At 36.2% G+C, this 27,660-nt stretch overlaps 2 protein-coding genes across 6 annotated transcripts in view; one reads left to right on the top strand and one right to left on the bottom strand.

Moving 5' to 3' along the window:
- The first annotated feature begins 3,476 nt into the window (after positions 1 to 3,476).
- On the top strand, positions 3,477 to 11,980 carry LOC136341943 (venom acid phosphatase Acph-1-like). The gene is made up of 7 exons (XM_066287327.1): positions 3,477 to 3,715; positions 5,235 to 5,342; positions 5,405 to 5,644; positions 5,731 to 5,916; positions 11,103 to 11,226; positions 11,330 to 11,541; positions 11,752 to 11,980. The coding sequence occupies exons 1-7, from the start codon at positions 3,605 to 3,607 to the stop codon at positions 11,902 to 11,904; spliced, it is 1,134 nt and encodes a 377-aa protein (XP_066143424.1). The 5' UTR covers positions 3,477 to 3,604; the 3' UTR covers positions 11,905 to 11,980.
- Positions 11,981 to 17,075: 5,095 nt separating this feature from the next.
- LOC136342235 (inactive dipeptidyl peptidase 10) overlaps positions 17,076 to 27,660 on the bottom strand; it is a 132,498-nt gene continuing 121,913 nt past the window's right edge. For all 5 annotated transcript variants that reach the window (XM_066287833.1, XM_066287832.1, XM_066287835.1 and 2 more), the window contains 8 exons: positions 26,324 to 26,451; positions 25,887 to 26,265; positions 24,046 to 24,273; positions 23,762 to 23,988; positions 21,757 to 22,221; positions 21,344 to 21,699; positions 21,085 to 21,290; positions 17,076 to 20,953 (listed from right to left, as the gene is read on the bottom strand). In XM_066287833.1, the coding sequence (XP_066143930.1) occupies positions 20,819 to 20,953; positions 21,085 to 21,290; positions 21,344 to 21,699; positions 21,757 to 22,221; positions 23,762 to 23,988; positions 24,046 to 24,273; positions 25,887 to 26,265; positions 26,324 to 26,451 (2,124 nt within the window). In that variant the 3' untranslated portion in view covers positions 17,076 to 20,818. The remainder of the gene's footprint in view (positions 20,954 to 21,084; positions 21,291 to 21,343; positions 21,700 to 21,756; positions 22,222 to 23,761; positions 23,989 to 24,045; positions 24,274 to 25,886; positions 26,266 to 26,323; positions 26,452 to 27,660) is intronic.

The raw sequence follows: 27,660 nt of genomic DNA, 5'->3' as shown, positions 1-27,660 counted from the left end.
ACATTTATATATAATCACTTCTCCTCTACTCCCGAAGAAAACTGCTGAGCTGGAAAGTCCGCCGCCTCGTAAGGGTGGCACTGGGCGTGGGAAGATTGCCTTAAAAAATAGTTCAAGTTAATCGTCTCGAAGAACTACACAAAACCTTTTGGCCACATCTTTAGTTTCCGAGACACAGCATCATTTTGGTCCTCAATTTTTGCACTTTTGTGGCACTGTGTTCGAAAAAAGTGCCTTCCCAAAGCTCCATGAGAAGAACTGAGGCATCCACGATCAATGTAAAACCCATATGAGTCCATACAACTGATAGAGATCACATCGAAAATTTCTACATTTTTTTGAAAAGTGTTGAAGGAGGTATCCATTTTTTCCTTTTTTCAAACTTTCAGCAGCGACAAGGCCGCCCTTAGGAACTCTGCCCCTCAAAGAGAAATTGTTAACTACCACTCGCGTACCCCTAAGAAAAATTTACAACTACGAACGTGCGTCGCCCTTACTGGTCTGCCGCCCTGGGCATCATCTAATCTTGTCTCCTCATGAAGCAGATGCTACAAGAGGACCAGTAAAATATTGCGATTTAACAATTCATAATTTAATATTGTTTGTAACAAAATATATGATGAGTGAAGGATTTTAATTTTATAATAAATTTGTTATCCCTTGTTTAAATACATTCTCAAACATCCATATTATCAAATATTACTATTTGCGCCACTCTTACATAAGACCACATCCACGTTTATACATGGTGATTCGTTCAAAGTGGCACAAGTGGTTTTCTCCAAAGTCAAACTTAAATAAAAAAAAATATATATGTATATATATCATTCGTCTAACCACTTCTGATGCATTTAAGCAAATTTTCATTCAAGGTCATTTAAAGGACATTTCAAGACCAACTTTGTTGTTTGTTTTTTAATGAAACAGCCATTTTTTGGTAAAGTTGTAAAAAGCTAAAAACATTAAGTGTTTTTTACCTGAGTTTTTCTTCTAAAACTGTCCGTTTTCCAGATATCAACAAAAATTAAAGTAGCGCATTCAAAATAACACATGACTTAAATTATGAAAAAAATATATTATTAAAAAATAAAAATTCACAAATTCTAAAAACTAACTCAAAATGACAGTAAAAATTATTTTTAAACATTTACCAGTCAAATCAATGCTTAATATGTTGACCTTCCGCATCGAAACATTTTCCAATTTTCATAGTAGACGATCTCGAAACATTTCCAAGCATTTCTTCAGTTATTGGTTCGCAAGCTGCTCCGATACAATTTTTTTAGATCATCCGCAGTTGTTGACACTTGAACGCATACTTTTTCTTTAAGATAGCTCTAAAGAAAAAAGTCTAATGAGGTCAAGTCCGGTGATCTGGACGGCCAATTCACTGAAACATTACGTTCTATCCATTTTCCAAGAAACATTTATTGATGATGATACCACAAAGCGACTCTTCAGTCAAGAGTAAGATCTCCGAATAAAACAGGTAGGTAATTTAACAGAATTTTATAATTAAATTACCTTTAATAAAAATAATGGTTCTGTTGTTTTGTTGCCGACGATGCCTCATGAAACATTGATTGACCAAGGGCTTTCATGATGTACTTGTCTTAACCGGTGAGGATTTTCACGGGACTAATTGTGCATTTTGTGACGATTAACCTTTTTTCGTAAAAAGCACATTGAAGGAGAAAATTTCAATCAAATCTAACTTTTCCCATGGTCAAGCACAAAGCTGCACCCGTTTTTCAATATCGTTGCCCTGTAATTTTTGATGGAGAGAAGCATGATACGGATGCAACTTATTCAGTTTTAAAATGCGATGCACACTGGACAATGAAATGACCGATTTTTTTGAGAAATGACGGCAACTTAAATGGCGATCAACAGCTCCAGTGGCTAAAATGGCTATTTGGGTGCTTTCATTGGTGACAGTTTTGCGCGGATTTTTTACGAACCTCCAGGTTGCAATTTCCAAGAATTTTTTTGATTATTCGATGAAAAGTGCGATGAATAAGTTTAGGCTTTTTCTTCAGGGAATCTCTGCGCATAAATTCAATAAGCTTCCGCGCCGTTTTGACCACTTTCCACATCAGCTAAAACCATTTGATTTTGTTCTCTTTAGAAAAATTCTCAATTTTTCACTTCTAAACTAACAATTTTCGTCCCCCATCTGAAGGAATTTCCTGCGGCGGTACCGGATGGGATTCCGGACGAAGAAAGGGGAGTTTTTTAGTGGGTAGGCGTCTCTCCTCTCTGGCGGGGAGGGGTGAATCCCACATAACCCGGTCGCTAGACCACCAGATCGGGTACCTTTGGAAGGTTTTCCTCCTCTAAAAAAAAAAAAAAACTAACAATTTTATTGAAAAACAAATAATTAACTTCGTTTTAAAGGTTTTTTTGAAAATAAATAAATTCAACAACCATAAAAGAAGCACTTTAGGAAAAGCACGATTTTTTGGTTAGATTGAAAAATGTTTAAAAATTATTTTTAATACGATTTTAGGTTGATGTTTAGAATCTGTGAATATTAATTTTCCATTAAGAAAGTTTTTTTCAAAATTTGTGTCCTACGTTATTTTCAATGCGATATTTCAATGTTTGTTTGGAATTCTGGAAAACGAGAACTTTTAGAAACAAACTTTTTGGTAAAAAACAGTTGACCATTGGCGCTTTCTTGGATTGTTGTATCGGTTCTTTTCATTTTACAAAGCCGCGTCGTCATCCTTGAAGATATTGTAAATCAGACAATTAGAGCAACGAACTTCTGGATATCTGGTGCCCAGATGTGACCAAGCGGGGGTGAGAAACCCAGGTAGTAATTAAGTTAGTTGGTAAAGGTAAAAAGGGGGATCCCAACAAACGAACTGAGATGAGGTAAGCCTCGGTCCGCTTGTTCTTCCATCCTTTGTTCTTTTATCTTAGTTAATAATCGCACACTTGCAGCTTCTATTTTTTTAACTGTGATTCCTTTCGTAGATTTAACCACCACCAAATATCTACTCTAGAATTGGAATTTGATGTCACATCGGATTCCGATACCACACAAATTTACCAAAAAAATGGGTATTCCATGAAAAAAAGTTAGCCTTGACATACCCTCTAAATGACCTTTGAGTAAAATTTTTTTAAGGTGTGCCGGACGTCCCCTTTCATAACAAAAAATGTTTGTTTAAAACTACTTGTGATTTAAGTTTGGCTTCGGAGGTAACCCCCTGTGTTGTTTTAAATGAAACATCCTGTATTTTATTTGTATCATGTAAGCATATAATCGCCAAATATAAATCGTTATTTGAAAGTGTCAGTCGAAGCTCGGATTTAAAATATTTAGTAATTCGGGATTAATTATAATTATAGACCGATTAATATCGTACGAGTTCCTAAAAGATAATGCAATCCATAGGATATTTTACGATATACATCACTGTAATAGCACAGAACATTTATCGATAATTATAAGCTCAATAATACCCACAATACATTTTATCAAATCAAATTCAACCTTGTGATCGAAAGTTCAACATCAAGACCATTTGATTGTGTTAAACTGGTGGTTAAGGTTTGCTTTCAGAATAGTCTTCAGCAAAAATTAAAAAAAAAAATGTTTTTCCTAAAAACTGCTATTGGTCTCTTGATGGCTGTTGGAGGAGCAGTGGCCCTTCCTACAAGGGCCTTTTATGCAAATGAATCAACGTTGCAGTTAGTTCATTTGGTAAGAATATTTATAGATTATGATGATTCCATTTTTCACGTTGATTTCCACTTGGAAAGTAAATTGTCCGATTCCGAGTGCACCTCAGATTCCAGAAATGTCCATTTGTGTCATCGCACTGAGGCGAAGCTTATATCGGAAATTTGTAACATTTACATGCAAAGTGTTTCAGGAAAAAGTGTTCATCCGAACTGTGTTCACCTGAACATCTCTTTTGTTGTTTATTAAAAAAGATCGTTAATACACGTCAACTTTGACTGGAAGGGGATGTGATTTGTAGAAAAACTTTTTTTCAAAATTCCTTCCCTCTACCCTTAGGAACCATCCCGTTGCAATTTTCAAAGGGTTGCGTCATCCCTCGTTTGAAAGGTAATTTTACTCTCTACATGATCAAGTTCATATTTTTTATTTTTGTACGTTTGTCTCGTAAAAATTAAGCAAAAACCAAATAACTTGATTTTAACCATTTTTGCTGATATTTTGTTTATTTTATCATAAGAAATGATGAAAGTGACCTCCATTGACTTCCAAGCACATGTACAGCGGATCCTCAAAACGTCGCCGCACATTTTCTGACATTTCGGGTGTTGCTGACCTGCACTCTTCGACAATTCGGACACGCGACTCCTATGGGGAATCAGAGTGTGTTATAAATTTTGATTTTCAAATATCCCCATAAGAAAAACTCCAGTGGATTAAGGTCAGGAAATCTCGCGGGCCATTCCGTTAGATCTTTTCTGCTAATTCACCGTCCAGGGAATTCTTCATGTAGAAATTGTCGATGAGCAGCAGTGTAGTGTGGAGGCGCTCCATCCTGTTGAAAAACTCATTCTTCTTCTCAATATATCTCAGCCATAAAAAACGGTTCGACAAACTGGTCATTTAAAATCCCTGCCCAAACGTTCAATTGTTTGTTTTTTAACGTATAAACCATTTTAATTAAATTAAGAACTAAACGAACTGCAAAGCCATGTCCAGCCACGAAGTACTAAAACCACCAAGTGCAAGGAAAACATTAATAAATTATTCCTCCAAAAAAATTGAGATTTAATCATTTTAAATAGATTTGTTAGAAATATGTTTGTTATTGATACATTTAGGCCGTCGACTAGAATTTCAGCATTTATTACAATAACACTTATGGTTAAAATAAAGTTATTTAGTTTTTATTTAATATCGACAAGACCGACGTACAAAAGAAAAAATAAGAGTTTCACCATGTAGAAAATTAAATTACCTTTTAAACGTGGTCTAACACCACCCCTCTTCCAGGTTCAAAATTTCAAGGAGGTGGTACCTAGGGGTAAAGGGGTAGCATTTCAAAAACAATTTTTTCATTAAATGATGCCCTCCTCTCCGTCCAAGCTGACGTGTTTTGGCATTTTTCTTTAACAAACGACCGAAAAAATATTCAGAGTAAACACTTTTCTCTAGGACAGACTGTATATGATTTTTGATCTCTGTTCAAGTTAGCGATATTTAACACCCCAGTAAAACTAACGCTTTTCACTCATTTCAGGTGTTCCGACATGGAGACCGAAATCCAGAGGACACCAACTTGTACCCCAGCAATCCATACTATGAAGAACTGAACTATTACCCTTATGGTTATGGACAGTTAACAAACGTCAGTATTTCCATTAAAAGAAATTATTTAAAATTTGCATAATATAACTTTGTCGCTTACAGGTAGGAAAAAGGAGGGAATATGACATAGGAACCACGCTACGAAAAAGGTACTTCCACTTCTTAGGCAATGTGCTCAACATGAGTGTCTTGGAAGTCCGTAGTACTGACTATGACAGAACGAAGATGTCTGCGAATCTCTTTACCGCAGGATTGTGGCCTCCGAGGTGTCTCAATACTTGGCACCCTGTGCTGCATTGGCAGCCATTTCCCTACAATTACGAGTTAATTATCAACGATAAGGTTAGTAAAGTGTTTAACGTATTATAAGAAGTGCAAGGTATTTGATATATTTATTTTTTGAACACTGAGCCTTAATTACATTTTAGGAATTATCCCCATGGAACAGTTGCGATAGATTTAATGATTTGGTAGAAGAAGTGTTGGAAACCCCTGAAATAGAAGAGTACTTGACCGATCGCTACAACGAAACGCGCACTATTTTGGCCAACAGAACTGGACTGGAAATAAGTTATCTAAAGGCATTTTTGCTTTACTTCGGGTTTTATATTCAAGTACGTACACCAAGTTATACAGGGTGTAACTGAATGTCTCGGATAAAATTTCACCAGCGTGATCTATGAAGCAAAAATTAAAAAGAAATCCTATGAATGTAGGTCCGCAACGCCTTCGTTTAAGAGATACAGGGCGTTGAAACTTAATTTATTTTGCAAGTTCAAATTCAAAATTTCATTTACTCTCACTAAATGGCTAAGAAACAAAAAAGTAAAAAAGAATCTTTTGGACATATGTTAAAAATTCACATTAACTAATGAGCGCATTCATACAACTCTCCATTCAGCATGCATCATTAGTTTTAGATGCGTTTTCACCGGAAATCGCCCCATCTAGCAATATCGATAAGGTATATTTTTTTAAAGGCGAAAATGCGGAAAAAAGGATATTTTCAAGCGAAAGTGATATACAGTTGGGCAAAAAACTTAGGGTCCATTAAAATGCGGTGGAACCCCGTATGTGGCGCGCTCATCGGTAATAAAAAATTAAAACAATATTTGGGTTTTGCCTTATACAAAAGCCCTGTATCTCACATTTTGTTCGATTCTTAGATATTTGTTTAAAAATATTCAAGCAACACTAAATTATTTTTTTTAACACCCTGTGTTTCTTAAACGAAGGTATTGCGGTCGTACATTCGTAGGAATTTTTTTATCTTTTGGTTTCATAGATCACGTAGGTGACATTTGGTCCAGACATTCCATTACATCCCATATAGATGATCCAAAATAGCTTATTTTTGTGAGTAATTGGCTCTAATTACAACATTCATATCTGCACTTGTGAACACTATTGCAGCAGTATATAACTTTCAGAAACCCAATATATTGAAAAATACTTAAGCATGTATAATTTAATTAAAAAAAGCATGTAATGCATTATTTTCGATGCTCAAAATTTTTGACTCTTCTCCAGTTACCCCTACCAATTTCTTATATTTATATAACTCACCTTTATTCTCAAAGGAACGGCCTATCGACGATTTGGTCTTTCTACCCCTGTTATAGAATTATTCTATTTTGCTAACATATTTCACTAGAACGAGAAGAATTATCGAAAACATGGCAGTACAAAGATCAAAAGGAAACGTAGAAGAGCTCTGTTGCCAACAGTACTTTAGTAGGGGTTTTGACGAAAGATGAAATTTTGCTCGTTTCATCTGTCCTGCCAGACCAAGTGGGTTCAGTATCGTCCAATTGTGAGGGTTGTCTTTCCATTTGGCCTGCAGCTGTAGTAGTCTTCCAGTTATTCTTGTCATGTGCGTACGTCCATACAGTAATTGGTTTGATGGGTGGTGTAGTGGGTTTCCAGGGTGTCTGATCTTGGTGATCGGCCTAAGTGCAATCTGTTCTGTTGTTTGTACGTATCGTTTGGCTCTGTCTGTTGCATGGGCCCTTAACTCGTGACCGTAATCCAGTACTGGCCTGCACATAGTTTTGTATACCGGATGATTCACGGTCGATGATAGGTTAAACGTTTCTCGAAGACTGATATCGCGATCTTTCTGAAAATTTGCATAAGCCGATAAATGAACTTGCTCTATTGACGTAAAATATTTTCAGTGATGCAGTGTTGCCGGTTCTATCAGAAAGTACTAGCATCTCCGATATTTTAAATAGGACACCCTGTATATTTTTTCATTTTTGGGTTCTATATTTCATACCAATAACTTCTGCATTTAACTTCCTATACCTATCTCTAGCGGTTTTCGGAATATTATTTAATTTTCTTATTTTTTGCTCAAAGTCAGGCCTTTAATTTGTGAAAGGTTCATCAATTTGTTGCATGTAAATAAGAATGTTCTGTCTTGTACAGGGTGGCTCAAAATTAATGGTCTTACGGGTAGACAGTAAAAGTGCCTAAAGTGTGTTTTTTTCAAATGAAACTCTCTGTATATTACTAGCCATGCTGAAACACAATTAAATTTCCTTTAAAATGATATGGTATATCCCCATACCTAAATCATCACGTTTCTGAAATGAAAGCTGTTTTGTCTTTAAATTGAATTATTTAAAGATATTTGCCAAAGGTGGCTCTGGGACGCCATAATTGTTGAAAACTATGCAATTGTTTGAACAGTTTGACAGGTGGCGTTGTTGTAATTTTTAATTTACGCATTTTTAAGAATAGTGAGTCGAAAACAGTGAGAAAATGCCAAAAAACAGTTATTCAAATGAAGTATTGATGAAATTATTTAATTTACATGGACAATGTGACCAAATTATAGCAAGGACATGCAGAAAGTTTAATGAAACGTATCCTGATTTGCCACCAATAGCAATATACAGAGGGTTTCATTTGAAAAAACAAACTTTAGACACTTTTACTGTCTACCCATAAGATCATTAATTTTGAGCCACCCTGTACAAGACAGAACATCCTTATTTACATGCAACAAATTGATGAACCTTTCACAAATTATATTTCAAATTTTGTCCCTCTGTGAATTCAAATCATGTTATAACAGAGGTTTTATTAAAGGCCTGACTTTGAGCAAAAAATAAGAAAATTAAATAATATTCCGAAAACCGCTAGAGATAGGTATAGGAAGTTAAATGCAGAAGTTATTGGTATGAAATATAGAACCCAAAAATGAAAAAATATACAGGGTGTCCTATTTAAAATATCGGAGATGCTAGTACTTTCTGATAGAACCTGCAACACTGCATCACTGAAAATATTTTACGTCAATAGAGCAAGTTCATTTATCGGCTTATGCAAATTTTCAGAAAGATCGCGATATCAGTCTTCGAGAAACGTTTAACCTACCATCGACCGTGAATCACTCGGTATTTTGGTGGCATTCCCTGTACTGGTTCCCTTGTCTTTGTAGGTTCGCGACCGAAATTGTCTCCTCCTTCTGACAATTTCTGTTCTCATGTTCTGTATATGTTTAGTGAACTTTAGTTTTTTGCCGATTGTTCCTTCTAAGTATTTTAAGTCATCGCTTGACTCCGTTATATGATCACCTAGCGTTATTGTAGGTGAGTTTGGTTTAATTTGATGATTTGAAAGTAACAGATGGTTTTTATTAGCATTTGGTTTTAGTCTCCATCTGGAAAACCATTTCATGGTTTCGTTTGCTAGTGCCTGAAATTTTTCGACAGCTCTCTCTTTCGTTTTATCGTGTACCACAAGGGCTGTGTCATGGGCGTATTGTAGTATGTACGCTCTGTGGTTTATATGTCTTTTGTCATCCAAATTTTGATTGTATATGTCATGACAGTGTACCTTATATAGGGATGGTAAAAGTTGGAATCCCTGGAAAAGTCCTTGTTCAGGGAAAAGGGGAAAGACAAAATGGCAAAATGTCGTCGATTTGTATTTCTAATTGACGGTTTTCCACCAGGTTTTTGATGACAAAAAATAAACAATTTGGTTTTTGAAGTTGATACAGCTTGTAAAGTTGTCCCCTATGCCAGACACTGTCAAAAGCCTTGTTGATGTCTAATTTTTTTACTTTCAAATGTTATGTAATGTTTTTGATTCATTGTAATATACCAAATGCAAGGTAATTCAATAAGGGATGCAACGGCATACTCATCTAAGGTTTCCTAAAAAAAAACACACAATAAGGCCATATCCTAAAAATATTAAGTTTTAACCTTTGCTTCCTAAATAGACAATCCAAACTTATTTCATTTTAAAAGACAGTGAAAAGATAACAATGTAAGATGTAGGAATCCTAAATCGTCTTCAATGTAAACCATTTTTAGATACAAAATACTTTGGTTTTCATAAAATTCGTTAGTAGTTAAATTCAATTGTTAGGCATCCATCACAGAATATAAAACAATTGATAATTTTTCTGCGAAAAAAGGAATTTTAATCTCTTTCAGGTGTGGAAATCGCAAAAGAACTTATGAAAAGGTGTGTCTTATATTTAATGAGAAATATCCAGACCGACCTATTGATAGAAGTCATTTTTTCGGACTGATAAAAAAATTTCTATAAATTGGAAGTGTAAAACCTGCTTCAAAATGTGAAAGACTTTGAATAGCAATTAGTGGCGATAAAACATCTTTTATCTACCAATAAAAACTCTACATAGTTTACCAGCAAGCTCGCCGACAAATTTAGCATATCTGCAAAGTAAATAAGGAATATTTTAAAACGGAAAAAAATTCATCCATGCAAAATTTCCCCTACCCACGAGTTACATCTGAAGATTTTGATCGCAGGATGGAATTTTGTGAATTTATTTAAGAAAAAGACATTCAGGGTAACCGGTTATTTTCTAGAATTTTATTTTTTCATGAAGCAACGTTTGGCTTAAATGGGTCTATTCAACGACATAATTGTCGCTGTCGGTCCACAGACAATCCTCATTGGATGCAGACTCTGCATACACTAAATTAAAAAAAACTCAATGTATGAATGGATGTAATCGGCCACCTGTTCATCGATCCATTTCCCATAGAAGAGAACTAAAATACTGTATCGTACTTATTGCATAACGGCATAGTTACATCATTCACTGCATTTTTTCTTGGAGCAAATAAGAAACGAGGAGCCAATAATATTCGGTTCCAACCAGATGGTGCCTCACCACATTATGCTATAGGTGGGAGGCAGTATCTTGATGAGAAATTTCCCGAGGAGGTGGATCGGTAGATGAGGCCCAATAGAATGGCCCCCACGTTCGCCAGATCTTACATACCGTGATTTTTTTTGTGGGTTCACTTAAAAGGATCAGTTTACAAAAATAGACCAAAAAGTTTAGATAATTTGAGTTATAGAATTGAAACAGAATAAAAATTAATAACAGAAGCGACACTGCAAAATATTACATAAAACAGTTCGAGGAAGGATTGAGTCATTGCCAATTTGTTACTGCAGTCCAATTTGAGCACTTATTGTAGGAATTTCAATTTTAATTCCGAATGCACCATTCTGTCCCTTATTCAATTACCTTTCATTTGATATGCTACAATGAGCACCTTTCGATTTAAAAATAAGCAATTATTAAGGAAAACTAGATAGAGCTGAAACATTTAAATATCGTAAATAATGCATTAAATGTTTTGTTTTATAATGTTATAGGTATTTGGGCATTTAAAAAAATATATCAGGTGCATAAAAGTTATGAACGTGTTGCAATACTTTTTATAAGCGCTGTATGCTATCGCAACTTATAAAAAATCTCGTTTTGCCATAAAATACAGAAGTGATATTGAAATTCTAGGAGGAACTCAATTTACCTCTGGAAGACTGGGTCCAATCTATCTATCCTGAACCATTACATTCATTAGTAGTCGATTATTATTATCTCCAAACAAATAACACAGAGTTGAGGAAGATTATCTCAGGTAAGAGACGAATCTGTTGTCAAGAGGTGCAAACGATAAAGGAACTTAAAGAAAGGAAATTAAGATGTTACAACTGATTGCCTAAAGAATGGATCATTTTTAGGATACCTCCTAAAGAAAATTATATTTGACACCAAAAACCATCTCGATGGAAAGAATCCACAAGGGAGGAAAATGTACATATATTCCGGCCATGAAACCAACATTGCTCCCTTTCTCTTATCTCTAGGCGTTTTTCAAGTAACTGATGTGCCCCCTTATGGTTCTTATATCCTTCTTGAAATTCACAAAATAGATAACGTTTATGGAGTTAAAGTAGGTATTACCTAAGTTTATTACTGACGCGCGTTAAAAACCATCGATTAATTTTTGGGCAATATGCGTAAATCGAAACTCTTTTTATTAAATTATATTAAATAATATAAAAATTAAAAAAAAATCATTTAAAATATTATTAAAAGCCGGACGAGCTTTAGCGGGATTACCAAAGTCTAAGATTGTTTTGATACAGTTCATATATTGCAGATATTCTATGAGGATTATAAAGGAGAAGAGCTACACACGTTAAAACTGCCGTCATGTGATGAGTTTTGTCCTCTAGATGACTTTTTCTCCTTAACTGAAGACTTGCTACCAGCTTCAGATGAAGAATGCCATGGGTCTAACAGAAAGAGTTAGTACAGTTCCTAGCTTGTCGAATAAAATAAACTATATTTAAATTTATTGTCTTCAATAAAATATTCATGTTATATTATACCGTACGAAGATATTCCCAGAAGTACCGGACCTAACATATACAGTAGTGGCCATAAGTATGGAAACTTTAAATATTCCTACAGATTTTCTTTCTGTGTTACTTTTATAAGATTGTCTTCATAGTATTGTTAGATAAGAAAGTACGCTATCAAAATATACAAAAAGGGACGCTCTGAGATATTCTCAACAAATAATCAACAGGAATGAAAATTTTAAGGTGGACAAAAGTATGGAAACCTATACATTTTATTTAAATAACTAAAGCAAAATAACATTTATATCGATTTTTATTTAATTTTTTGGTGGCATAGCCATTTGCTTTAATAACAGCACGACACCTCTCGTTCATAGAACAAACCAGTTTTTTACATGTTTCCACGGAAATTAATTTCCACTCTCGCTCTATAATACTAAACAAATGATTGACATTGTGAATTTTTTCTTTTCTAATTTGTCTTCCCAGATGTTCCCAAAGATGTTCGATTGGATTCAGGTCCGGACTCTGGGAAGTCCATTCCATTTTCGGCACACAGTTTACTTCAAACCAATTTTTAACGAGCGTGGATGTATGCTTTGGGTCGTTATCTTGTTGGAAACTCCAAGATAACGGCATTTCCCACTCAGCAAACGGAAGCATATGGTTTACCAATATATCTTTATAAGCGAATCAGTCCATAATGTCGTTTATTTTAATTAATGGACCATTGCCAGACGCCGAAAAACATCCCCACACCATGACGCTTCCACCGCCGTGTTTCACAGTCGGCAATTAGTATTTAGGGTTGAATCTTTCATTCTTGGGACGTCTAATGTATCGAATACCATCACTTCCGAACAGCTGAAATTTGCTTTCATCGCTCCACAAGATGGTTTTCCATTTTTCTGGCGACCAGTTGATGTGCTCCCAAGGGAATGAAAGTGGCGCCTTCCTATTTTTTTTTAAATAAGCGGTTTCTTTACAGGAACCCTACCAAATAAATCTTCATTCACTAAAATTCTCCGCACTGTTCTATTTGGAACCACGATGTTTTGTTCTTCGGCAAGGCGCCTTGAAATATCCACCGAAGTCAACTGTGGGTTTTTCACCGACATCCTTTTTATTAATTTTACGGTACTTTTGGAATATTTTTTGGGCCTACCTGGTCGTGGAGCATTGCTTGTTCTTTGACGTTCGTGGAAGAGTTTTAATATTTTGGAGATAGTGCCTTTGAGGATATTTAAAGTACTAGAAATATCGCACTGCCTGTTCCCATTTCTATACAGGGTGAGTCTTAAGTAATGGGACACAGAGCAACGATGGATTTATGACATAAAAATAATGCAATATAGATAAATTTATGTTATACCAAAAGTTGAAAATAACTGAGATACAGGGTGCCAAAGTTGAAAAATTAAATGAAATTTTCCTCAATATCTCTGGAACCGTTCGGGCTAATTTCACGAAATTTATTATATAGGGGTTTTTGGAGATGATCAATTCAAATTTATCGACGATTTCGGTGTATCTTCTAGAGGGTGCCACAATCGACAATTAGGAGTCATTTAAGCCATTTAAACTTTTTTGTGCCACGGCGTATGTCATTTTGTCCTCATAAAATTTGTTCCTCTACCTTTTCTAGTTAAAAAAGTTATACCTTATTGGTGTCGCTAGGAGCAACGGTTTTCGAGAAATTCAATTAAATAACTTAAATTCCCATTTTTTCTACTTGTTGACATGTAACAACATAGTTTTTTTGTATTGTTAAAAAAGCACAAAGATTATATGAAAACATTTTAATACTGTAGTTGGTCTTCTATTGACATATTTATTTAAGCTCCAAACGAATATTTTAACAATAACAAAAAAAATTATGACGTTACTTTATCTTAGTAGTCTATGATAAGCCCTGAAGGGATGCCGAAAGGCGATACCGGGGCGAAGAGGGGAGGTGGTTTTAGTGGGTAGGCGGGCGACATAATGGTCGGTCAAATCCCACGCTACCTGGCTGCACGTCGAAGCCAGGTGTCTTAAGAAGATTCCCACCTCCTCAAAAAAAAAAAGTAGTCTATGATAAAACAAATGAATGATATAACATATGAAAACAAAGATATGTCAAACAAAAATTCAGTTTCACTGCATTGTGTTTGTAAAGTATACAAATAAATTTACAATTTAATTAAAATAAAAAATTATTTGATAACTATTTCATAGGACCCTATGTATTACCACCCAAATTGAATGGTCCTCTGTACTTAGAGTTCCTCCAAAATGAACTAGGGAACCTTCTTGATGATGTGCCTCTGAATTTAAGGCAAGTAATGTTTTTTTTGCAAGACGGCGCACCCGTACATTTTTCCCGTCCAGTAAGGGATTTGTTAAGTACACGTTTTGCCAATCGTTGTATAGGACGTGGATTTGAAATACCCTGGCCCCCACGTAGCCCCGACTTCGATCCTATGGACTTTTGTGTATGGGGTTACATGTAATCTTCCGTTTACCAAAATACAATAAATACACCTGAAAAATTATTTAAAAAAATTCAAAATACAGCCACATTATTTCGGAATGAACAATTGCTATTTAAAATAAAGAGGTCGTTCTGTAAAAGAATTGCAAAATGTATCCAAGTAAATGGTGGACACGTCGAACATTTATTGTCACAGAAAGATATGTTTAATTTTTAATTTTTTGTTATTGTTAAAATATTCGTTTGGAGCTTAAATAAATATGTCAATAGAAGACCAACTACAGTATTAAAATGTTTTCATATAATCTTTGTGCTTTTTTAACAATACAAAAAAACTATGTTGTTACATGTCAACAAGTAGAAAAAATGGGAATTTAAGTTATTTAATTGAATTTCTCGAAAACCGTTGCTCCTAGCGACACCAATAAGGTATAACTTTTTTAACTAGAAAAGGTAGAGGAACAAATTTTATGAGGACAAAATGACATACGCCGTGGCACAAAAAAGTTTAAATGGCTTAAATGACTCCTAATTGTCGATTGTGGCACCCTCTAGAAGATACACCGAAATCGTCGATAAATTTGAATTGATCATCTCCAAAAACCCCTATATAATAAATTTCGTGAAATTAGCCCGAACGGTTCCAGAGATATTGAGGAAAATTTCATTTAATTTTTCAACTTTGGCACCCTGTATCTCAGTTATTTTCAACTTTTGGTATAACATAAATTTATCTATATTGCATTATTTTTATGTCATAAATCCATCGTTGCTCTGTGTCCCATTACTTAAGACTCACCCTGTATAGTTCAACAATACGCATTTTTATTTCTTCAGACAAATGGCGTTTTGGCATTGTTACTACTATGAACTTTATCAGGTACTATGCAAAATTCTATAAATTTATCAATTATTTGCGATTTTTATCAACAAATGAAAAAAGTTTCCATACTTTTGTCCGCAGCAAATTTATTTTTTTATCTGCATTCTAAAGGCAATACCAATAAATACCAATATACCGAGGATATCGATAAAGTAAAAATTGTTGAATCTATTGTATATGTTCGATTTCAATTTATACCCGGTAGTTAAGAAAAAATGCAATATTAAAGAAGTTTCCATACTTATGGCCATTACTGTAGATGGCAACTTTTTTGTTAAAAACTTGCTTATATTACGGAGACTTAACCTCAAAAAGCTTATATCTGAAGCTTGAGGGTGCCAAGTTGATACGTCTTGGTTTTGGAGCTGTTTTTAGTTAACTCTTTTAGGTATTTTATGAATATGGGAAAATCAGTCATCAATACATGTTTCAATACTTTCATTTGAAAGGTTTTACTCCATCCATCATCAAAGTGAAGTTAAATTTTACTTTGGGGGAATCTGGTGGTTACTTAACAAGTGTAAAATATTAGATGGCAGGCCCTAAACGCGATCGTACGAGCTACCAAGACGAGCTCCGTAGTGGGTGGTCCAATGACAATCCAGACCTAACCACTCCAGAAATTAATGGTGAGGATTCACAAAACTGTACTGGAAAGTCGCCAGCTAAAATTGCACGAATTAAAAGAGATGACAGGTATTTCCAAACGTACTGGACATCGCATTTTGACCAAACTATGACGTATGAGAAAACTGTGCGCTAGATGAATGTTGCCGTAAGGATATTTAAAGAGACTGTTTGGCAAAGTTTCGCAGCAATAAAGTCGAGTTTTTACGTCAGTTTATAATCGTGGATGAAACATGGGTCCATCATTTCACATCTCAAACGAAAGAGCAGTTAATACAATGAACTCAAAGGAAAAAAACGGCCCCAAAGAAGGCGAAATCCGACCCATCTGCAGGAAAAGTGATGGCCTCAATTTTTCGGGATGCACGTAGGATCATTTTTATTGACTATTTCCCTAAAGGAAAAACAATAAAGGGAGGATATTATACAATTTTATTGCAGTTATTGAGCGAAGAAATTAGAGAAAAGCGACTGCATATGGTGAAAAACAGTCTTGTTTCACCAAGATAAGGCAGCTTTCCACACTTACGTCATCGCTAAGGTCAAAATTAATCAACTTGCTTTCGAACTTTTTCCGCACCCACGTTATTCGCCATATTTAGTCCCCTCAGATTATTTTTCTATCTCTAACCGTGAAAAAATGGCTCGGTGGATAGAGATTTGCTAATAATAAAGAGGTAGAGTCCGAAGTTGATGCCCATTTTGAAAGATTCGAAGGTTCCTGCTTTCAAAAGGGTGCAGAAGTTATAGAACATCACTGAGAAAGTGTGTCGGTGCCAAGAGAGACTATGTTAACGAATAATGTAATATTTTCCAACTTTTCTTTAAGTGTAAGGTAGGACACTTCTGGGACTACCCTCGTATTAGGGAGCAAGTTTCATAAGGCAGTTCATTGCCGCACCAGTCCAAGTTTACAAAACGAGTGGCGAAGCGACGAGATAGGATCTGAAGAACCAAACTGTTCCGAATCAACCTATTATTACTCCTACTATTTATGAGATCCTAATGGTAAGTGATGTGAATGTTTCCTCCCTGTACCTCGTGAGTACGATCACGGGGTGACATTATGAACTAATTTAGCGACACGAAAGACAACGAGTATCGTCCAAGGACGGAAAAAAAAGGAAAAAAGACAATTCTACAAATGAGCCATTTATTTAAATCTAAACAATCCACATACAGTAGATAAACTGTAACTGATACATATAATATATGTGTATGTATATGTATATAATTTTCATTTACTTTATGTAACATTTAACAATAAAATAGTTTCTTGTAAACACGAATTTACTCGTGAGATTAAACTCGGTACTACTTAAAAACTTTTAGTGCGTGGTAAATGGTATACCGCCTTGAGAATCAACAACTCCTGATTTTTAAGTAGGAAATAGGTTAAAAATCAGATTCACTTTTTTCCTGTTCAATTTTACCTATCAGGCAGCTTCAAACCTCTCTCATATTCATTTGCTGATTTGAAAATGGAAAACTGAGTCCGGACCTGTGATCGCAGAAGATCCAACCCCCTGCTAGATTTAGCTTTTCTGATGGCTCTGTAGGATCAAAAATGATCCCTGGTCTGTTTTCGACATTCCCCCCAAACGCGATACTTATGATAGCTCGCGTTTATCGTATCACAATGATCAAATGTAAGAATACAATTTTATTTTAGCTCCTAGGCCTTAAGTGTACTTTACGCACAATGAGTACATCTTCCAAGACGGAAATGATGAGTTTGCGAGCGGCGAGCGTTATTACTTTTTTATGAGCGTTGCCGTTAGCGACCTTAGAAAACAAAGCTACAATAACGCCGGTCGCTCTCGGCAACGGGCGATAAAGTAAAAATAACGCCTGTTAGTTTTCAACCGTCTTTAATCAAGTAGTTAGTTATAACATTGTTTCACTGGCACGTAGAAGATTAAAAAAACGTCGTTTGTGCGTAAAACGTTGTACGTACCGTGCGTAGAAAGGAGAATTACGCCCTTGGCCGAATTAAGGCCCTCGCCTCGCGTCGGGCCTCAAACTGCGGGCGTAATCTTCTTTTTTCAGCCCTCTACATGTAAATAACTATTAATCCTTAGTACGATGCACTGCCATAAAGAAAAAGAAAAAAATAATCATGTGCCATCATCTAGCTATTTCCTTGAGTAATAACGTTGAAGTACGAAACCTGTAGATTTGCCGTGTAATGAGCATCTACTCAGGGGGAGAAAAACTAAAGTTTAATCAAAGTACATATTAAGGGCTTGAAATTATCCTGCAGTTATTTGAGCGTGAAATCCAGAAAACAAATATAATATTTTCTAATAAAAGTCATCCATACCTTGGTTTTCCGACCCTAAAAAATCAATATTAACCAACGCAAGGGAAAATACCATGCGGAACTAAATAAGATCGAAGGAATATACCTACGTGCGACCGTCCAGAAATAGCGGACATACACAGGGTGTCCCACATTTCACGAAACGTGAGATGCTTCTCAAAAATCGTTCGAGGGAATCGGTGCAAAAGTTTGATGGGTGTGGAAAACTGGAAAAAACTGGCATTGCACTGAATTTTTCAAATATTTGGAAAGTGCAGTCATGCCGCTTCGATATTATTGAATCAACCTCATGCATTATTGATCTTTTGGGTTTTTCTCAAAATTCAAGGAATAATGCCATATTCTATTTCGATTTTCACCTGTTTTCGAATGGTTGACGTTTGAAATATGACATTTGTCGCTTTCAAACGGATTAAGTTCACCAGGTTAAAACCGAAATAGAATATGCTATATGCCACATAGAATTCTCTTAGAAGTTTGAGAAAAGTCAATTTTTCACCAAGGTGTAATGTTGCACATAAAATGCCAACGTTTCCTCTTCCAATTAATACGTATAGAAATATTCATATTTTTGAGCAAACTAACGTGTTTTGTTGAATAACTAAATAAAACCTTTTAAGGGTTGTCAAACACTAAAACTCCTTTGCGTATTTTTGACTGCAGAATAACGCCGTTACAATTACGCGACCCTATTTTGGTTTTATAATATACAGGGTGGCCTAACAAAAAGGTCGCATCTCGGTTTTCAGTAATTAAAATGTAAATGTACAAAAACGCTCCGACCCGTCGAGTTTTCATTCGAAGAGAACAACTATTTATCGTATTTTCAACCCTTCAAGTTTAACTCCTGGATAGGGGTGACAGCTGCCGTAAACATTATTGGCGGGAAGGGATGTCGCGTGATATCTCATTTTAAAGGTAGTTGCACCCATTTTATAGCTTCTATGTTCGGAATCACCGTCATTATCCCCGCTGATATGACAGCTTGTCAAAGTCGGAAGGCAAAAATTTTTTTAGGTAATTATTAATTTAGCACAATAAGAGCTGCTGAGAGGGTAGAAAGACCTTTAAAGGTGAGATATCACTGAATCGTTTACACGGAGGTGAGTTTTACCTCTGAGGTCATAATCCATGAGTGCTACCAAATTACACTTGAAATATTGCGTAGCGAAAGACAACGCGTTAACCAACATTTACTTTATTGTACTAAAGGGAATGACGGCCATTTCTAGCATTTTATGAATTGACCATAAAGGTAATATGAATCATTTTTTTCCATTTACCCACCTTTTTAAGGAAAAAATTGCACCTGGAGAGACGTACCCTTTTAAATTTGAGGGGTAAAACTCGCCTCCGCCAAAACGATTCAGTGATACTTCACGTTTAAAGATTTTGTTGGACAAGCTGGCGAAGTCTACAGGTCTTATTGTGATCAATCAACTGTTAACTAGAAACTTTTTTCCTCACAAATTTTGACCAACTGTTATATCAATAGGGATAATGGCCGTGACTTCAAACTTGGAAGTTGTAATTAGGGTACAACTACCTTTAACTACCCTACCTCACATGGTTTCTCCCCATAGAAAATTTTAGGGCTAACTGCCACCCCTGTTCAGGGATTGAAGTTGAAGGGTTGAAAATACAATAAAAAATTGTCCCTCTCGAATCAAAAATCGAGGGGTTTGAGCATTTTTCCACATTTTCGTTTCAAAGACTGAAAATTGAGGTGCGAAACTTTCGTTGCGCCGCCGTATGTTGCTACCTCCCCTAGCTAACTTAATGGGAAAGAGGGACATTTCTCTACGGAAATGTGAGTTATGCAAATTGCAGTATACTTGATGATTTCTGGTGCCGACCCCTCTCGTACCATTTCTGAGCCGGCACCAGTGCCAGCGGGTAAAAGTCCGTAATAAAATGATAGAAAGGCTAGAGGGCTGACGAGTAAGCTTGGCAAGACTGTAGTTAAATAGGGAATCTGCGCCAGTTGACTAGCGCCAGTGCTTTTCCATCTGTACACGCGTAAATTTATTGAGTGCCAGTAAACTGGCGCCACCAACTCGTGCCAATGAAATTTTAAAGCAATTTAACTTTTTGGCGCCAGTTTAATGCATATGAACAGTGTTACACGTGTCTTGAACAAAGGTACTTTCTTGTCTATTGGTTTACTACTCGTATATGCGTCAGCTTGTGATAAAAGCACAAAACCATCACTACTTAACAATTAAGTACCCTAAATGTACAATATATTTCACTAAAACCTTTAATAATATATAAAAATTAGAATATCACATCGTAGGGCTAAGTACAAGCCATTCATATACTTCCTAAACTTTAAATACAAACTGTTTCTACTTTTTGTTTAAATCTTAGTTAACACTTTAATTTCCACGTTCTAATTTATTATTATTGGCAATATCAAAAATATTTTTAGTTGCATTGGCATATATTTTTATACTCTTGGTGTTTGAAACACATTTTTTGGAAGAGCTAAATGCGTGTTAAAAAGGAATCAATTGGAAAGCATTTGGTACGTAGATTGGTTGATTAGGTTAAATATTAAATAAAAAATCCGGTATCGTCCACCCACTGGTCGATTACAGGTCCGAAGGACTCGTTGAAGAATAGGTCGACCTCCTTGTACATATGGAGTAGGGCTTTCTGGCTGAAGCTGTAGGACTCGTCTGGATATGCCTACAATACATTACGAATTGTGGAAAGTTCTATTAATTTTTTTGCTGCCAATTAAACTCTCCGAATTTCTCTTCTTCGAGGGCGATCAAGATTTTTTGATGCCACTTCAGAACTTGTCAGAAATAACTCACCAATTGCTGAAAGAGGATATTTTGCTCTATGAGCGTCTTGGCCAGCATAACGGAGTGCTGCGAAGTAATGTGAGTATCTGCTGTTCCATATATCAAGAAAAAATGCCTATTGTTCATATTGGCGGCCTTTAGGGTCAGGTCGGCATTGTCGTACTCCAGAGGATGCTTCGAAGGTAGGCCCAAGTACTTCTCAGCGTAGAAAGAATCTGGAAAACACACTTCCTCCGGTAACTATGTCAATCTCGCATCGAAAACTTACTGTAATATCTCCAGTTTGTAATGGGAGACACGCTCACCGAACAATTGATAACTTGGTGTAAATCCTGAAGCAGCATCATGGCAGAAACGTAGCCTCCATACCCCTTTCCTACCACGCATATCTTTTCGCGGTCGATGTACTTGAATGTGTCCCTGAGATAAGTCAGGACCGCCAATTGATCCTGAACTTCGATGAGACCAATCCTTCTTTGAATTTCCCGCCTCATTCGCACTCCCTGATACCCAGAGCCTCTAGCGTCGATTTTGGCAACTATGTAATTTCGGCTACTGGACAAGTACCATGCCCATGAGACGTCCCATTCGGAGGACACCGCTTGTGAGGAGGGAGCTGCATCTCTATAGATCAGAGTTAGTAGTGAGTATCATTTGCAGCAAATTGAAAATTATACATACACGAGCAGTACCAAAGGGAAAGTCACATCCTCATACTCTCTTAACACGGCAGGTAAATACAGTCTCACTTGAGCTTTATAGCCAAACTCAATTTCTACTGAAATACGCTTCTCTTGAGGTTGGGAAAACTTCTTCATACGCTTCCTCAACCTGGCACTACTATCAAGTATAACCGATCTACTGTATGGAAAAGTTCTAGCTAAAACGACGATTGGTACTTCTGGTCCCAAACATTCCTGTATAAAGAAGCTAGAGTTTTTACTAAAAATAATGTTATTGTAGTCGCATCTATAAGTGGCCCATAAGTTGTCGTTTAGCTCCGTTTCGTTGAAGAATGATGAGGTAATATTGATGATCTCTTCAGAGAGACAAGTCAGGCACCTCCACTCTGGTATCGAGTTGGTGTCTATGATTTGTATTAGGTGCCTGTGGCCGGGGTTTTCTTCTATGGTTCCTATGACATATCTGGAAACGTAATGCAACTTTAAGTTTATTACCATTACTCATTACTCTCATTATACAGGGTGTTAATTTGAAAACTTCCCATCCATGTGATCCAGAAACGAGATAGATATTTTACAAATCGTGGAAACGAGGCGATTTTATTATTGAGGGGGAAAATTTTTTATGTAGAATTTCTTGAGCCTCTTTCAGCCCCATAGTAAATTAGAGGCTCTGGAAACCTTCGTGCCAAGTCAAACTGGAATGTCACATGAAACTGTACGAAAAACATTAAAATTAAATAAATCCCATTCCTGCAATATGCATATTCTCCAGAAACTTTATGATGACTACTTTTCTAGAAAAATCGAGTTTTCCGAAACCATGATCACCTTAATTAGTAATAACCATTTTTTTAACGAACAGGTGCAAACTTCAATGATGAATGCACCTTTCTTCTTAATAGTCAGGACAATAAACAGAACTGCAGACATTGGAGTGACACAAATCCTCACGTTCTCAGAGAGAGAGTGCTACACAGTGATCAGCAAAAAATTAATGTTTAGTCTGGTATTCTCGGAAATGCCGTTATAGAACCTTTGTTTATTGACGAAAACTTAATTGAAAAGCTGTGTTTAAACTTACTTGAAAACGTAATTGATCCTTTAGTAACACCCCATTTGGAAGATCAAGTTGATGGAAACATCTTGAAAAAAGACCAAATACATTTTCAACAAAATGGAGCTCCACCGCATTATTTTCACCTAGTGTGAAAATGGTTGGATCACCGATTTCCCGACAAATGGATTGGTAGACAGGAGCCGATAGAATGGCCTGCGAGATCACCAGACTTAACGCCGATAGATTTTTTTTTTTTGGAGTCTGTAAAATCGGTTGTTTTCAAAACCCAGCGTGATAATATTAACGATTTGAAAAGAAGAATCACAGAGGCAAGCAGGGCTATTTCAGAAGCGGTATTTCAAAATGTCGGGGAAGGGTTTCAAAACAGGCTTTATTATTATTTGGAAAGTAATGGAGAACATTTCGAACATATAATAAATTAAAAGTGATAAAAATAGAAATTTTCACTTTAATCGTTATTTTTTAAGACCAGCAATAAGAAAAATTATTTGTTTCATAACTCAAAACAGCTATGCAAAAATTTATTTAAACAATATCCCAATCGTAAGACATTTTTCAATTTAAAAAAATTTTAATTTCAAGGCTATCAAAACGATAACAGAAAAAATGAATTTAAAATGATCAAAGACGCCTAACTTGATAACGCAACAGTCAAATGTAACACATGAAGTAGTAAAATTTAGAGAATAAAAAGCTGTTTAAAATTATGTAACACTTAACCCCTTTTGCTATTTAAGACATTTGAGAGGGTGACTCTAAGGGGTAGAGGGTTTAAAGAAGCACAGTGAATTCTCTACTATAGAAGTTCTTCTCTCTCGATAACAAAATCGACGTGTTCCGGCGATTTGTCAAGAATCTATTCCGTTTCAAGATAATAGGGTTGGGTAGCTTTCAAATTGACAGCCTGTATGTATGTACATACATATAGGAATTTTCTTCATCCCAGGATAATATCCGAACAATCTCGAAAGCACCGTGAGTTATTGGACGAACACGCCCTTTATATATTTCACAAACATGCATATAATGCCCATTATCCTCGTCTTTAACCGGCAAGCGGACCAACGCTTTCGTACCGTTCTGACTGAATACTGGATGGTATACTGGTTCTGTCCAGCCAATATGTTCGTGCTCTTTCTCAACATGAAACTAAAACATTTACTTTTACCTTTAAAAAAATATTGAAAAACAGACAGGAAGACTTACATCACTACAGTTATAGCCATTATGATTACTACAGGTAACAATAACGAATGTGTTCTGAGCTCTGTTGAGCCATATAATATTCACGTTGTGATATCCGTGGAACTGTGCACTAGTGATGTAACTGTCTGAGTCCACACTGTTGGTGGGCTTTAATTGGAATGGAAACAAATACTTTGGAGTGGCCAGATTTACGATCCAAGCGGTTGCCACTGGATTTGAAGTTTCCACCTATAAATTTGTAGAATATGGTAAAACAGTAAAGTTGAAGCAAAATACTGGAACAAAAATATACAGGAAAAACTCTTTATTGGAAAATGTAAAATAAATACGAGAGTGTATCAAATATAAATGGAGCTGATTTTTTCTTTAATTACGATGTGGTCCGTGACCTTAAAAGAGGTCATGCGCAGATGGCCTGTACTCTTCGGGAAAGGAGATAATGAAGAGTAATTCACTCGTTTGCCTTAAGCCGTAAGCAAAGAAGCCATGAGGAGGTCAGAAGGGCATATCTTCGTGGAGCAACGGATTATAATTAAATTTTTGGCCAAGGAGACGGTCAATCCAACCAAAAGTTGCGACGATTACAGGTGTAATTCGAGGATAATACCCTGTCAAGAACCCGTGTATTCGCATGGCACAAATCATTTTCTGGAGAGCGTAAAAAGACCGAGAACGAGGGTCAACTGTGCTGTCCAAGGAAAAGTGTGGCTGAAGCCAACATTGAAGCGATCAGAAATCTTATGGAGGAAAATCAGCGTATAACTCTTTGGGAAATCGTTAAGGAACTGTACATTAATTATGGAAGTGTTCACTGAATCGTGACAGGTGACTTAAGAATGCGCGAAATGTCTATTAGATGGGTTCCCCGACTGTTATTGGGCGGATCGAATGCATTAGACTGGAAAACGCTGGTACGTCCGTCATACAGTCCCGATTTGTGACTTTGTGACTTTCATGTTTTTGGACCTCTCAAAGAAGCACTTGGGGGGTCGACGTGTCGACGACAATGATGTGGTGGAAACATTTGCGCTCCAAATGACTACAGGAACGTCCGAGAAGTTTCTATGATAATGGAATACAGAAGCTCCCAATCCGATGGGGAAAATGCATTCCTAGCGCGGGAGACTATGCAGAAAAGTAATGTATGTTTCTCATTTTAATTAGATAAAGTCGGAATTTGTTACAAAACGAATCCCGTTTATATTTGGTACACTCTCGTAATCAAATAAAGGGCGTTTATATGGGACACCTTATCCAGAATCGGCCGATTTCCATGTTCATATGTAAGAAATGATGGTCAATAACGTATACACAGGAAAATTGAATAATACTCTTTCGAAAGCCTTTTTGAGATAAATCCTCGTTACTTCCTTGATTGGTGGAGTAATAAAATCGTTACAGGTGTTATTCGACCAGTACGTGTCGATTGAAGTTTTAACATCTAAAAATGCGAGAACAAAAACCTACAATAACAAAAATCCTTGGGTTTGGAACTTTATTGAAACGAATTAAAAGTTTGTCCGTGATTTTTTTGTTTGTTTTGTCTTTATCTTCCTCAAAAATCGAAATCGCATGGCAATAAATCTGGTCAAAGCGGTGGCTACTTAATTCACCCGCTGCTTCCCGTCGAACTTTGCCCAAAATTTACGTTCAATAACTCTGCGACGGCCCCGATATTGCAAGAAAAATGCACCGTCTTGTTACGAAAACACATTGCGTGTCTCCGGCAGGGGTATATTTCCTACAAACTCCATTACTTCCATGACACCCACTATTCACGAGATTCCCTATATAAACATGAAGATTTGCCCATCCTGCACAGCTTTGGAAAAGAAGCTTACCTTGGGATATCGGAAGCTGCGTACTTCGGGATAAATGGCTTCTGAATTTTTACTATCATACCAAGCATACGAGTACTCCCCAACATCGGTGTTATTAAAGCTTAAGAACATCAAATAGTATCCATCAGGAGAGAACCACAAAGCGTGCGAGGTTCTGAGGATTTCGATCTCGTAGAGCCAGTCAGGAACGCCATTGAAGAGTTTATTAGGGATTCCTGTGTTGGTTATCCGGCACACCAGGTCCTTTTCTACTTTTGGTTTATAATATACGTCATTGTTGTGAATAAAGGCCACGGCTGCGCCATCTTGAGACCACGTAGCGTATTGCAAAAATGGCGCTGTTTCATCCAGTTCCTTGGGGGACAACGGTTTCAGCATCCTAAGTGAGGCAATTTAGTTCACATTTGAAACATAGAGCGAAGAGTTAGAGAACTTACCCTGTTGCCAGTTCGTATATGTGGTACCTCGCTAGAGTGGTGTATTCGTATATCTTAATTAGGTCGCTTATTAGTAAAACGAATTTTAAATCATTGGAAAATTTAAAGTCGACGACTTCATATTGTCTCTGAAAGGAAAGAAGTGTGTTAAACAAAAATTTTCCAACAAAAGAAAACTTAAAGTATCTTGACAAGTCAAAGCAAAGTTTAAGAATTCTTAGCACGGAAAAGTTAAGAAGTAACACACGTTCCGGAAGGAAACAAATTGAATAACGTTGAATAGGAAAATGTGCACTTTTTTTATTTTTAGCAATTTTATTTTGTGGAAGAAAACTCTTGGCAGGCAGCCACATCCAGTTTTTCTTCAATTAAGTTCATGAACCAATAATTGTGCAAAACGAAAACGTGTTTGCAGAGGCAAGAAACAGTCTTCTTTGCAACAATTAACGTGAGCAGGAAAGCATTCCTGCCGGAATGGAACAAAAAACCCAGTTTGCAGAAATTTCATACATTTCCAAGTAGGATAAAACTAATTAAAGGAAACTTTAAGACGCTGAAGATTGCCATGGAACTTTGTTCTAATTACTGTATGTATGGAATCAAGAAAACTTCCACAGATTCATTAATTATTGTCGAGATATTCTTAATTAGGCAGAAACGCGACGCATGAGGCAGCCTGAGATGCTTTGAGAATTCTGGATCACTGATTCATGAACCCATAACCTTACAAAGTTTCAGCTCATTCGCTTAAGTGGGAATAATCGAAATATGGCTTCAGGCAAACCAAAACTGAAATGCTTCAGAAGTTGTTCTCTCCTTAAATAAGCAAGTGGGTGAGAATTACAGAAAGCCACATGTGCAGGTCTGCACATGACTGCTTTGCAGGGGGGCGAAATCAGACTCGACGATACAGAATTTTGCTTTTCGTAAATATCTTAATTTATCTTAATTGCAGAATAACGAAAATATATCATTTTCAATTTGCGTGTTGTTAATTACGCATAATAAAATCCGTGTAGAACTGGTAAATATACAGGGTCTTATTAAAGTACGCGGCAAAGCTTTACAGGACGATTCTCTAAGTGATGCTAAGGCGAACATAAGTTCCGTATGCTTCGTTTTCAAGATACAGGATGTCAAACTTTGTTTTTATCGTTAAATATTAAAAAAAAACTCCTAAATCACAAAAAGACAGAAACTAATAGGACGGTGAAATTTAGTGACAATATTTAATGTAGTATGAAGGAATCCTTTAAGCTAGAAATGATTTATCTCTTTTTGCTAGTGGCGTGCATTGGGATAACGTCAGAAATTTAAGAAAAATCAAACAAGAGAAT

This window comes from Euwallacea fornicatus, chromosome 11 (assembly GCF_040115645.1).
Source record: "Euwallacea fornicatus isolate EFF26 chromosome 11, ASM4011564v1, whole genome shotgun sequence".
Classification (NCBI taxonomy): domain Eukaryota; kingdom Metazoa; phylum Arthropoda; class Insecta; order Coleoptera; family Curculionidae; genus Euwallacea; species Euwallacea fornicatus.
This window is presented reverse-complemented; position numbering and strand designations above follow the sequence as displayed.

Coding starts and splice junctions, on each gene's coding strand:
- LOC136341943 (XM_066287327.1), top strand. CDS start 3,605: ATGTTTTTCCTAAAAACTGCTATTGGTCTCTTGATGGCTGTTGGAGGA. Junction 3,716..5,234: donor CGTTGCAGTTAGTTCATTTG/GTAAGAATATTT, acceptor CACTCATTTCAG/GTGTTCCGACATGGAGACCG. Junction 11,227..11,329: donor GTTGAGGAAGATTATCTCAG/GTAAGAGACGAA, acceptor GATCATTTTTAG/GATACCTCCTAAAGAAAATT.